Source organism: Protopterus annectens, chromosome 2.part0 (assembly GCF_019279795.1).
Source record: "Protopterus annectens isolate FY-2018-M chromosome 2.part0, PAN1.0, whole genome shotgun sequence".
Taxonomy (NCBI): Eukaryota; Metazoa; Chordata; order Ceratodontiformes; family Protopteridae; genus Protopterus; species Protopterus annectens.
The window spans coordinates 1,736,269,248-1,736,284,002 of NC_056728.1; the positions used below are offsets into that span (position 1 = coordinate 1,736,269,248).

Sequence of the window (14,755 nt, forward strand, 5' to 3'; positions counted from 1 at the left end):
AACAAATGGGTTAACTGGCTGAGAGCAGGGCTGATGATCAGCACGCAGTAGGGGACAAAAAAAGAGCAAAAAGATATGTTTTGTGCAGGTAATGATGAGGCACTTGCATATTTTATCTAATTATCCATGCGGGCACTGCAAACAGGACAGAAAGTGTGAAGACTTTGACATTTAATTGATCTGGCTGCATAAGGAGCGGACTTCGTAATAGTGTTGGTACAACAGCAGGACTGTTCTGTTAATTGGTATAACGTCACTGGGATGTTAAAATATAGATGGGACAAGATCAGAACTGGTAATGAGGGTGTTAGAAACACAGGGCCATTTTGCTGATAGGTACATTTTCAATAAGATTTAAAATTATAGATGAGATGAGATAAGATATTTCTGATGTTTGATGGGAGGGAATTCCAGAATTTAACAACATATACAAAATATAAACAGTCGCCATTATGATTTTTAGATCTTTAAGTAAGGGCTGATGGTTGGTTGTTGAATGGAGTTCAATGTGGGGTAAGTACCAGTTTAATAACTAGTTGGTGGTACTGAATGGAGTTCAATGTTAAGTTGGTGGTACTGAATGGAGTTCAATGTGGGGTAAGTACCAGTTTAATAAACAGTTGGTGGTGGAATGGAGTTCAATGTGGGGTAGTAGTACCAGTTTAAACCAGTTTTGTGGGTACTGAATGGAGTTCAATGTGGGGGGTTTAATAACTAGTTGGTGGTACTGAATGGAGTTCAATGTGGGGTAAGTACCAGTTTAATAACTAGTTGGTGGTACTGAATGGAGTTCAATGTGGGGTAAGTACCAGTTTAATAACTAGTTGGTGGTACAGCATCTGTCTGGGCTGTAAAGGATGCTGTGGGTACTCTTAATGTGAATGTAGGCTAATAGAGTCAGTATAAAACAGTGATGTGTGCTGCGAACGTGGTTACTTTCAATCTTTGCAGTTTTATTATAAGTTGTCCAACTCTGGCTAAATGAGAGGATTTTAGGTTAGTTAGAATTGATAAGGCACATAGGGGACTAGGGAGTAGACAGCTTTTAGAGAAGGTCTTATGTGCATGCTCTGATATAAATGGTTTAACTTTATAAAGAAGTCTTAGTTTTTGGTTGGGATTTTGAGCAGCATATGGAATGTGGTGACTGAATCTTAATATATGGTCAATTATTATATCTAATAATTTTGTATTGCATTAGTAAAACTCTAATATTACTGAATAATACTATGTTTTAAGTTACAGAAGTTTGACTGCTTGGTTGGAGGTGAAAATACCATAATTTTATTTTCGTTTGGAGTAGTTTTCAGTTTTTGTTATAGAAAAGTGGTAGATCATCTTGAAGCTGTTTGACAAAAATAGGCTGTATGTATCAGTGCTGAGTTGTCTGCATACTGGATTACATTTGCTGGGTGAGATGCTATATGCCTTTTATTTATAAATATATTCAAAAGTAATGTTCCTAGTATTGAACCTGTGACATACTTAACGTTTGGTAAGGAGATTTATTTATTTATTTTACATTTGGTAACCAGGAAAGTCCGACTGGACACATGTCCTTTTTTAGCAGAGGCCTGGGGAGAAAAGCTTCACATACAAGATACAAGTACCAGATACAAATACAATTCAAATTATAGTTTGAAGAAAAATATAGAATGTAAAATTAAACAACATGCAATATACAGTACAGCGATGCAGAAAGCATGACAGTAACTAAGTACAGTTGATGAAAGGTACAGGTTGCAATACATACAAAAACTGCAATCCTTGAGTTATATAATTTGTGGTCCGAGGTGACCCATAACATACACAAACGTATCTGTAGAGAATAGGATATAAGAGCTGTTGTGGTGTTTCACACTATCTTTAGGTTTGAGAGATACTATACACTGGGAGTTCTTAGTCTTGTTGACATATAGTATTACAGAAAGCACAAGCAGCTGAGAAATCAGGCTCTCAGAATACAGAAGTTAGCAGTTTGGTAGTTTAATTGACATAAGTGTGTTAGATAGCTTCATAAACTGAGGATGAATTAACCAGGGCCGCCGCAGCAGCATAGCCATGCATCTGCCAGATGAGTTTTTAGTATATGTTTAAACATTGTTAAGGAGCAGAAGGATACTATATTCTGGGGCAGGGTGTATCATTTTTTAGCTATGAAGTTCGAGTAGAGGGAATCACCAGTGTTTTGTTGGCATTAGTTACCTGTAATAGTAATCTATTACTAGAGTGGAGTGTTCTCAAATTTGAGTGTGGAACTATCAAATTTTGGAGGGCGGGGTGGATGACAGCTCGTCCGCCTAAGACGGAGACCACCTATTAAATTATATACAACTCAGTGTTACATAGCCTATTTTTATATGTTAACTCATGTTAATTGCCATACAAATGCATGTTATATGGAGCTTTTCTCTCTGGGACTCTGCTGAAAAGGGGCATTCCTTAACCGGACTTTCCTGGTAATCAAAGGTAAATAAAATACATACGTAAAATAATTAATGCTTCTGTTTTGCCTGTACTGCAACCAGTTTTGCATTGTTTGCAATCATTGCATAATTCCCTCCATTTGTTCTGCAATATTGATTGTACAGTCAGTAACATGGCTAGCATTATCTGAGTTTAATGCAAGTTCCTGCAGGTCTCTGTGGAGCTTGCCCAGTCTGTGTGCACCAGACTGATCTTTGACTAACTGTCTCAGAAACTGATTTGCTGTTCAAATAATTTTGATAGCTGACAAAATATACTAAAAAGGAATGGTCTGTAACTGAATCTTCTGGGATTTCTGATTACTGACCACCAAGCAAATTCTTCTCTAGTAGTCACTCTCTGTTTCTGATAATGAAGCCAGTTTCTGTTCTACTGTATCAGTATCAGACCTGCCTCTGTACCCTTTAATCTTCCTGCTGACCTACTGTGAGGCATAATCTGGGGAGCTTTGTCAAAAAACAAATCTATCACATCCGGAGGCTTTACACTGTCCACTTCAGTGGTGGCACAGACACAGAACTGAGTCAAGCTAGACTGAAGGACCACTGCTCTGTGAAACTATGCTGTCAGCCACTGGTCAAAGAATCGAAACTCGGAATCTTTACAAGTTAGCAACAGATACAATCTTCCATGATCTTCCAAAGACTAGAACTGAGAATAACAGACCTATAATTATGTGGTTTCATCATAGATTATGCAACAGGACCAATGTGTGCCACCTGCCTGCATCCTTGTGACACCACCTGCTGGCAGGAAGGCAAAGAAAAGTTCTTGTAGTGGTTTACTAAAAACTTGCCAACACTTTTAATACGTGCTAGTAAGTATCGGACCTTGAACACTCATTACTTCCTTTTCTGCTACTTCTATGTTTTCACCCTTGCCTGCTCTATCTTATCAAGATAGCACTCATTTTTGTTCTTCTGTAATACAAAGCTGAAAACTTCACTAACTAAAAGTGCCTGATCTACAGTATTTAATTTTCCTTTATCCCTTTTCAATACATTAATTTTCTGCTGAATCCAAGTACATTCTCAGCTATAGCTAAAAAATGATTTTGCCTGTGCTTTCAGAACTTCAACGATCCCCTTCTGTAGGGTTACTCTAGTCTATTGTATGTTTAATGCTTTGCTTTTTTCAGTATCATTGTAGGCTGCATTTTCTACCCATCTACAGGCATTCCTGATTCATTAATAACCTGGCTTGCTATTAATTTGGCAAGCCAGTAAATTTTTCTTCCCATAGTTGTTTCCCCTTCTCACTCTTCATTTAATGCGACCTCACTCCATAGACCTCAGATATATGCTATTTACTGCTGTATTTTCTACCCTCCCTCAACACCAAACTTCTGTTCTTATGGCACATCCTGTTATGACTCTCGGAATGGTACATGTAGTGACCCTACTACTGCTCTCTAATGGCTTTATTATCTCAACACCGTGTCTTCCTCCTTTCCAGCAAAGCATCCACTTTTTCATAAATTTTGCTACCATTATTTCTCTGCTAGTCACGTGTCCAGCCGAATCCTTCTGCATCATATTACTGGAATGCAGACGGAATTCACCAGTCTTAAGAGCTACTAAAGTGCCTGCAATGGTCAATACCAGCTCCAGGACTACATTGTCATTATTCATTGTCTATTCATTCACTAGCTGCCCAAAGCCTACCTTCCTGTTGCATTTCACAGAGTTCTAATGAAACCACTTCTATGACGGCACAGTGTGCTTCAGGAAAACCAACATTTTACAATACTCCAGTAAGTATTCATATATGTTTCTAGCATCTGGATATTTAATTTTTTCATCATGACAACTTTACTGCCTTCATAGTGATTTCCTGAATTAAATGAATGAATGACCATCGTAGTATCAGAGCCTAAACTGTTCAGAAAGTTTACTAATAAACAACAAAAATAAGAGAAAACAGGTATCCTGTGTATATGTTGTGGGCTGTAAATCAGTCTACTACAGGTTTAGGCATAACTAAACGTCTGAGTCTACTGACCACATTAGACAGTATAGCTTGAAAGATATATGTGTGTGTTTGTGTGTGTGTGTGTGTGTGTGTGTGTGTGTGTGTGTGTGTGTGTGTGTGCGTGTTTTTCAGAGTGTGTTTTTGTAAGCACCCATATGAGTGACTTCCCTTTCTGAGTTTACATATTATCTTAGTGCATACAGCCTGTTTACCAAATTAAAAAAAATTACTATGAACTGCCAGTAAAGCATTTCTACCAATACATACGAAAAACAAATTAAATCTTTAAGGTCTGGAGTTCTACCGGTCCCATGAATAACCAGTCAGTGTTGCCTAATATGTACTCCAAGCAAGGTTCTTAGTCATGCTAATGCACAAAGACATCCATGTAATGCCTGATGCCAATTCTATGTATAAATAAGAGCCACCACATGTATGGAGGCCATGTGACAAGTGTTAACTCTGATGAACTAATAGCTTTAAAAAGTGTTAAAACACTTACTTCTGCATTTTTGTGCATGTGGCAGTACAAAATGCATTATGTTTTTTTAAAGCTGATGTCATTTCCCACCACTGTTACATGATGGATGCTCTTAAGCCCTAGCACCACTACTTGCCTCCTCTCCTCATTACACCAACATGACAATATAAAATAACAGCTCTGAAAGTTGCACAACAAACCTTAATTCTGTTCTTCTCTGACATATAGCACAGCTGGGCCTATAACAAACCTAGTGGTTGTTAGCCTAACAACAGCCTATTAACCTATGAACAACAGGGAGGTGCACAACAACGAATGTGTGTGTGTGTCATACATAGAGAGATGTAGCATGCCCTGCTGAGCAGTTTTCATTCCTTTACTTCCTCGATAGCCCTTTTTTCTAACTTCAAACTTCTGCTTAGTCTGTTACATGCACTGCTGGAGTGCTGAGGTTCATGAGTAAATGGCTGTATTACAGGAAACTCACTCTGCAAAATTCAAATGTCTGTGTTCCTGTTCAGCATATATATAAATCTGGTGGTCTGTAATTTTATGTTAAAGAAAAACAAATTAGGACATCAAAAATTCTACATTCTGGTAATTTTGGAAATGTACTTTGAAAATGTTCAAGCAGGAGAAATCAAATATCACCATCCAAGAATTGCAGTACAAACAAACTCAGTGAGTATATTCAGAGTATTATATTTCTTCTGCATTTTTTTTTGCAGCCACCATTTCTTTTAGACTGGCGGATGACATATTTAACGTACTAGGGCAGGTCTGCTGTTCATACCACATCCATCATGTTTTGTTGAGTTAGTTGTATACCTTGTTTTTTTTTTCTTACACTATTTTAACAAGAAGTGTATTTTGAGCACACTGTACAAACTACATGTATTTGTTTAATCTTTTTACAAAACTCATCACCACAATAAAAGTACTAGCAATTATGTTTAACCATCAAGTATTTATTTAGCTACACTCAGCCATTTCTTAAGTCCTTAAGCTGGTCTGAGAAAAATTAATGCATGCCTCAACATACTTTTGTTTAACAAGCACCTTTAGTAAGTCTCTGTGATGACTCACATGTATTAATGTCATACACTGTACAAAAGCCTGGGGTTCAGAAGCTTTAACGTTGGATCCCCTTCATGCAGCCAATGCCAAGATTGCATTACAAACATTTCCCAACCACAGTAAATTTCCTGATTCATTCAAACCCATACTTCACCTAAATTATTTCCCATGGTTAATCTCAACTACCTCTTCAGGACTGACAACGATATATAGTTTTTTGTTAACATCTTTATTAAATGTGACATTTTAAAAAGTGGCATAGGTACATAGAAAGTAACAGAAAATAAATAAATATATACTTTCCTTTTTATTTTCATGCAGTGCATGTATATGTCTTCTTTTTAACAAATTTCATTCACTTGGGATTAATAGAAACATGTTCAGTTCCTGCCTCCCCTTAAATTTCACTCCTCCTCCTCCAGACATTATCCAGCATGTATTGCTCCAACAAATACCAATTATTTTTTTGTAATTTTCTTCTTTGCTTTTATACAGATTTCACCAGCATACATTTTTTTTCCGTTTATATTACTTAGTTCTTCAGTTACAGTTAGTTTATATTTTAGTCTCCATTTGCTAGTAAGTGCCTTTTTGGCAGCCAGTAATATTAAACATAAGGCCTTACTGCATCTAGACAATTAATATCCTATATCCCTACTCAAAAAGCATCATTTCTTTAGTCACAGCTATTTGCTCCCCCAACATTTCTGACAAAGTAATCTTGCGGGAAGTTTTAAAATCTTCCAACTTTTTATACTCCCAAAAACATGCTCCCAGTTACCTATTTCTTTGTTTCTCTCCCTCTCTCTTTCCCATCATACATCCAGCATTTACTACCTACATGAGGAAAATTCTTTGAAGTCTGTTCAGGGTATAAAATACATATACAAATACTTCCATGCAAAATATTCTAAACTTTTTGGACTTTGTTGCATACTTGGGAGCCATACAAATGTCTTCCCACACTGATTTTTTGTAGTTATCAAGTACTATTCTATATGCCCTACTAAACCTTCTTAACAGCAATTTGTGTTCCAGGCTTAACTAAAAACTCTGCTGGAGCTAGTCTTTATTTAGCAATCTGTTGGCCCTTGCTCTATGCCAATACTTTATTATCAATCCACTTAGAGAAGGCAATCTATTATTTGCTCCTGAAACCTTGGGTGCCTTGCTAATTTTCTTCTAGTAAATTGCAGCCCCCTCTTGCCTACTTTCTAGGCCCCACCTACAGGCATCACTATTGGTAAAATCACATTTCTCCATGAATGTGTTGGCGTAGGTCTTAAAATGCCTTTGATTATTATATGAATACAATATTATGTATAGTCGTTATTCTCCTTTATGGAACTGCATCCATAGTCCTTACTTCTCAACCCCCCCCCCAACAGCATTTCATTACCATCTCTTTCCACTTTGACTTATAATCTTCTGCTTGTGTTATGTGTGTGTGTGTGTGTGTGTGTGTGTGTGTGTGTGTGTGTGTGTATCTGTGTGTATTTATCTATTTTTTATATTCCTTAATTTTATACGTCTAAAATATTTCTTCAAATCAGATTATCCTAAATCATCTTGTTCTGCAGGGAGAATCAACTTATCTTACCTAACTGTTGCGCTCTTCCCCTCCCAAATAAATTCTTTTAACTCTTTATTAATTATGACTCACAAATTCTCTGGTTAATAAAAGTAGACCCGACCTGTACTTCCTGAACGCTATTAATAATATACTGTCAGCTTAAAGAAAAAAAAGGAATGCATTTCTAGGACTTTAAATGGTGGAAAGACAAAGCATCTCTTACATATGCTGCTGGGTGCTTCCCAGCAAAAACATAACTAATTTTCATACTGAAATCAGACTTGTGCTCCCCATCCAAAAAGGAGCTGATTTTATTACAGGTTTGGATCTGTAGTCTGCAGACTCTGGAAAGCTGTGAATGGTTATGCTATATATTGTATAAAATTCTGTCAGTATGATCCTACGACTGTTCAACAGCATTGGAATGAAGACTGATACAGAAGCTATGACTCTACCCATTCAAATAAACGGACTTGTACTTTGTTAGAACCAGCAAAACATTATCTATTTGTGCTTCTGTAAGGAAATGCAAAAATATCTAAAATAATTTCAGTTATGCATTCTTAGATACCTGCCTTGTCACATTCATGGCTACATGGGTGCCAAAGTCTATTCTAGCACAAAGATGGCTCAAGAAAAGGGCCATTTCTAGCTGGGATGCCACTCTATTGAAGGACATATGTACACATTCACTCACACCCTGTATATGCACCTACAGGCAATTTACAGGAGTGCCAATTTACCTGACAACATGTCTTTGCAATGAAGAAAGAAACTGTAGTACTGACTGAAAACTCATGCGGCTGCAAGGAAGATATGCAGACTCTGTGAGATATCATACCCAGGATTTTTTACCAGAGAACCAAATAACCCAGAGGTATGAATCAGCAACACTAACTGTTGCATCAATGTACCATCTACAATAATTTCAGGTCATTCAGTCTGCAGGATCAGTTCACTGGGTCCCCTTCCTACAACCCCAATTACTCATGTGTTCCCCGATGGAGGGAAGATTCCAGATGAAAGAGGCCAGGCTAGTCTGCAGGTCTTGTGGACTGTCCTGTCACCACCCAATCAGCAGCGTGCAAATTCCATGAATGCTGCCCTCAGGAGGTGCATGCATGCTTCTGCACATAGGCAGCTCATGACTAAGTGGCACAATGCTTACAGTGTAGGCATGGTACCTATATGCTGCTGGTGACCGTTCTGCACTTCTGCAGCTGTCACCGATGCAGCAAGACAAGCTGCCTCCCTTACCTCAGGATGCTGAGCTGGCATCAGCTACTCACTCTCATTCTCCTTCCATGGTCCCTTTCGTGCCTGTGCTGCAAGGTAAACATAGGTTGTCTGGGGCACATTCCAGACTTCAACCCTTTGCACCACACAGACAAGCTTTTAGAGAATTATTCATTTTGACTGAATGACATAATGATAATAACAATAATAATAATATGATTCTATATGCAGTCTTGTACTATTTCAGACAGCATGTCTGTAGCCACGTCCTCTACGTTATGTTTTCTTCTCCTTTAGTGTACCAAAATGAAACTCTAGCAGTAGTCTTCAGGCAGTGTGTTAGATACTAATGTTGCATTTTGTCAAATGTATCAGTAGTGCAATGATACAATAACAGAAATGACATTTTATATCTGGCTTATTAAATATGTTAACCATATAAAGGAATCAGACATGAGACACATCTACATTTTCATTTACTGCTGAATTGGCCACAGATTTTAGAGACACAACTCTTCCCTTCAAATGGCTGATGCTGATAGAGCCTAAAAATATAATGTAGCCTGTGCATTATACTGAAACATTCAGACACTCAAAAAATATCTCCTGAAGTCAATGTGAAATCGATCTATATACCTACTACTATTTTGACTTTTAATTTTCCAACTGCAATCATTCTTAAATTGAAAACTTAAAACTAAAAGTCAGTGATTCAGTTGTAATAGCTGTAATTAAAACATTCTAGTCCTCTGGGATGCTAATAAAATCACAGTTTTTTCAATTACGTATAATTTCTTAGCTACTATTATAGATGCCTTTTATTTCTAGACTGAGGGATTTTACTTTTACTGTATACCTATACACACAGCAGACTGGAAACTTCTTTTAATGCACTGAAGTCACATACTAATTCACATGTAAATATAAATACAATGTACAAATTTATATCAACATTAGTAAATGCACATCTGGTCATGCTACAACCTTTCAGCAGCTTTCATTTAAAGAAGAAAATGAAGGCAATAGAGCAACTAATTTATCTGAAGAGACATTTACAGTACATAATGAAAATGTGCTGTACATTTACCAAGTTTATTCACATGGCATGGAAAATATTGATAATCTATACTGAAATAACAACAGTAGATCTGGAAATGTCTGTTTTTTTTAACCTGACTGCTCAGCACGATGCAGTTTAAATACATTTGTAACCCACTTTTAGAAAGTACTGGAAAACGTGAAACCCATTTGTATATACGTACTTTTATAATTACCTGATTTTAATTTACCTGGCATGCTTATCTGTTGTTTTAAACTTTAAGCTATTGTATCATGTCAAACAGACATAAGCTGTAACCAAGTCCATACCATCTCTAATAATCACAAATCATCTTCAAAGATGAATAAATAGTTAAATGACTTAACACAAAATTATAATGTATTGTTCAGGAGCACAATGAATAACAAAAGACCTAGGTTTGAACCTTGGGATACCAGCTATACAGTTTAGCAAATGAAATCACATCATGTAATCTAGCTTTACAGATAAGAAGACAATGTCTGAAGGTTTGAGAAGCAAGGGACATGTCCTAAAAAAAAAAAAAAAAAAAAAAAACACAAGCATTTCCAGCATTATTACCATACCAGGGAATGAGAATAGTGTGAAAAGTAGTACTAAAAATATTTTAGGAAAAAACTAACATTCCACAAGCAAGTTTAAAAAAATGTCTCTCTAAATGTAGCATTGAGAAAAATCATATGACTTACCGGCCTGGTTGGTAGTAATATTGACAGATGCAAATTGCGGGGAGTAGGGGCTCTGGTCAGAAACACCATTCACAGCCTGGATCTCGAATGTGTACTGTGTATGTGCCAACAAATCACTGATATAAACCTTTGAGTCAATCAGTCCCAGCTGTCGGGGGACAAACTGCACATTGTCACCACAACGTGTGCACACTCCTCGCCTGGAACTACAACTTTTGCAGATGATATTGTAGACAACATCCTCCCGACCACCCGTGTCCTTTGGTGGTCCCCACTCCAACACCAGTGAGGTTTCATTCACAAAAGACAGCACATTTTGTGGAGCTGAGGGGATTGCTGTAGATAAAGAAATAATGAGTATAGAAATGCATGGTAAAACCCATATTAAGAAAAAATAAAACAGAAAATTATTCAGAGCAGTAACAGCTTAGTTCATATCACAAAATTAAGATCACTTTTCTTGTCATATTTTAGACCCATAACATTAGAGATGATGAGTTTAGATTTGCAGCACACACCTGCATATTCATCTCACCTGTCAACAAAGCAAGCTCTTGCAAAATTGATAAATCAAAGGATGCGCATAGCTCAGATGGTTGCCTGCATGATTCCATATGCTTCTGACTTATTGTTTAACTTCTGAATCCATTTTAACACTTCTTGAAATGGTAAAATGTTTGCATACTGTATTACACCGAGTTTTCTTTACCAGCTGATCAATGCACATTCCTAACACCATACATCACTACAGTGATAAACAGGCATGAAGGATGACTGTGCACCACATTACTGCTTCTGTTTGCATATATTGTACAAGGGGGAGAGCAAATGAGCTGGGCAAACAATTAGCAATCATCAACTTAACAGGCAATAGGACATTAGATAGATGGATAGACAGACAGACAGAAAGAGCCCTGTAAGAGCCATTTTAACTCTAATGACTGCATCCTGAGCTTTTTGACAAAATCATATTATAGGCTCACATTTCAAACAAATGCTCATATCTCTGCAGCCATAAAGGTTACAAAAGAAATGTAAATGGCAAACCGTTCAGCAAAAACAGATGTTTACAGTGGTAGTGCTCCTTATATTTTAGGTTTTAAACTGGATAAGTCATAATAAACATGGTGAATATTAATTTTGTAATATTTTGTAAAAACCTTACAATATCTGAATAACCACTTAAAGCTACAAATATACTGTCAGCAGCACTTTGTTCATCCTTCTGTAAGCCTTCATATAATGCTATACAGTTCTGTCTGTGCCAATTGTCTGTTGAGATAGTTAGCAAATATGAAAATTGTAACAATATATGTAAATAACTAGTACATGAACAACAATTAACATCTTTTAAGCAGCACCAGACAGAGGTCATACATCATGTAAACTTAAGATGAAATCTTTCTATGGCTTGTACGTAGCATGGTTTTACAAATGTGAACAGGGTGAATCAGACGCCTAAAGACATCAGTAAGATATAACTGCAGGAGCACTAAGAAAAATCAATGGGATGTAATCAGACAGACAAATAGATAGATTTTCTTTACTTTATTAATTTTTGATGACTGGTTGTCCATCAGGGGTTGTGGTCCACTTTAGCTGACAACAGATAATCCCTATAGTCTACAGTTTCTGGCAAAAATTAGGTCTTTTTTTAGGAGACTATCCAGGTGGGTTGCAAACTGGCTCACAGATAGAACCCACAGTGTGAAAGTAGCTGACTCCAAGTCAGACTGCTGACCAGTCACGAGTGGAGTCCCACAGGGTTTGGTTTTGGGTCCTCTCCTAAAAAAATTTGGTTAGATAATAACAAGTAACCACAAGAACATCATACCATCATAGAAGGAGCGGTTGTTTAGTTTAGATATGGTATGTTTACCACATTGTTTAGTACACCATATTTTAATGTAATAATAGGCAATTGTGTACCTTTTTCTCGGATTTAACTGTTAATATATGGCACTGTCTAGAATTGACACATGCCTTAATTAGTACAACTATCTAACATATCTGATAAATACATTTGGTTCAAGAAGGTCAACAAGAATTTTGTGCCATAGACACTTTTTTCAGTGAGCCATGGTATGAGAATAGGTTCAAGCAAGTCAGCAAGGATAATAGTTATTTTATGTCTTATGCTTTATGTCTTAGACAATAATTATTGGAACACTCGATACTGTCCACTTGATAATGTCTGATGAGTATGTATTTTAATGTTTATTTCTACATACACAAACAACGTTTTGGTATTGCACAATGTGTGACTATATACTACTTTAAGAACTGATTAGTCAATTATAATACTCATGTGACTTGTTTCGAAATCTATATAAGACACCTGCATTTAGAAATGGTTGTCATTAAGTCTTTCTGAAGAAGGTGAGTCAGTTTCACTTGATGAAAAGTTTATTTTATAATTGTACACTTTATAATAAACTTTTACCTTATTTTATACATGCTTATGTGGTTTGGCCGTCTACAGTGGAGCGTTTAGGATTTGTGTAACTGTTTGCTGTAGGTCCTCTCCTGTTTGGTATCTACTTCTCTGAAGTCCAGGCCAACACAAAGGGACTCTGGCTGACAAAGTTCGTAGATGATTGCAAGCTGGGAGCTATTATCAACTCCCCAAGCGATGCTGACATCCTACAGAAAGGCCTCAGTGAGACCAACGACTGGTGTCAGAACCATGGCCTTAAGCTCAATGTCAAAAAATGTGTCTTCATCCCCTTTGGGAAAAACCCAGTTTCCTTGAATTACCACATTGATGGTAGTCCACTGAACACAGAAGGCGTTATAAGAGATCTGGGAACACAGGTTGAGAGCAACCTCTCTTTTGACCACCACATTGCCACTGTGGTCAGAAAGTCCTTCTATGTAGCACATCTCATTACTAAGGGTTTTGCATCGAGGAAGAAAGAGGTCATTGTCTCCCTCTACTCTTCCCTCATTAGGCCAATCATCGAGTACAATGCCCCATTTGGCATGTACCTCACTAGACACCTGCAACAACTGGAGAGGCCGCAAAAGTATCTCACAAAGAGGATCCTTGGCCTTAAACACTTGCCTTATACGGACAGACTCAAAAAAACTCTAACTATTCTCTGTCTCATATCACCTACTTAGAGGCGATCTCTGCTTGACTTACAAAGCCATGTCTGACCCAGCTCTGTTAGAAATGCTACATCTAAAGAAATCACAATCCCTCCACACCACACGCTCCAGAGACCTCACTACCACAATCAACAGGACATGCTGGAGGGACAGGTTCATAACCCAGAGACTGCCCATGCTATGAAATAGACTTCCCATGCATGTCAAGCAGAGCAGCTCACTGGCCCTCTTCAAGAGAAATCTTGATGAGCGCATGGGAAATAGAAAATTCACCCCGGGGATCACTCCAGTGGCTCTACTTGACAGAGGCACTAGGAACTAAGGTTGGGTGGCATGATGCCAGGGTAATCCTATGGTCTAGGATTGTAAAGGCTCCAGGGCCATTAGCCTAGTAAACACCTATGAACCTATGAGTGAATTCCCAGTGATGTTGCCAGTTAGTAGTTTTAATTCTTGCCAGAATTGTTTTGGGGAGAATTTTAAAGCATTCTGCCTGTTTCTAAGGCATTTTGCCTTGATAATAGTAGCAGCTCTGGTGGACTTTCTATGATCTAGGTAAACTTGTTTTAGCTGCTGTCTATGGGGTTTTGTTTCCAGGTTTTTGTGGCTTTATTCCTAGAAGTCATATATTTTAATTCTCTTATCAGCTGTGTGCAGAGTAGCCCCATTCTAGAGCCAGAAATCAGTTGATTACCTTTTTTGACCAAAGCAGTCATATGTAAAATATTCGAGCTGTATGAACATATGATGCATCTGTATAACATAATCAATGGCTCTTTCACAGGCACTCAGAGGGAAATCGTAAACCACTCTGTGAAGATAAATGTATGCCTTGGCACAACTTTGTCAGTAAGTACCCAAATGGACATTTGCAGAATCCTCATTATTATTTATTTATATTTTACTTATTTATTTATTAGTGTTTGATTGCTGTGAAAGTCTAACTGGGTAGGTGCTTGTTTTCAGCAGTGGCCCAGGGAGAAAAGCTTCAAAGTTTAACAAAAACAATTTAAGAACAATAATTTTACATTTTTCAAAAATAATATAAAAAC

At 37.3% G+C, this 14,755-nt stretch overlaps 1 protein-coding gene across 2 annotated transcripts in view; it reads right to left on the reverse strand.

Moving 5' to 3' along the window:
• Window positions 1-14,755, reverse strand: part of EPHB2 (EPH receptor B2) — a 2,126,559-nt gene that overhangs the window by 572,298 nt on the left and 1,539,506 nt on the right. For both annotated transcript variants that reach the window (XM_044061768.1, XM_044061767.1), the window contains exon 5: window positions 10,593-10,928. In XM_044061768.1, the coding sequence (XP_043917703.1) occupies window positions 10,593-10,928 (336 nt within the window). The remainder of the gene's footprint in view (window positions 1-10,592; window positions 10,929-14,755) is intronic.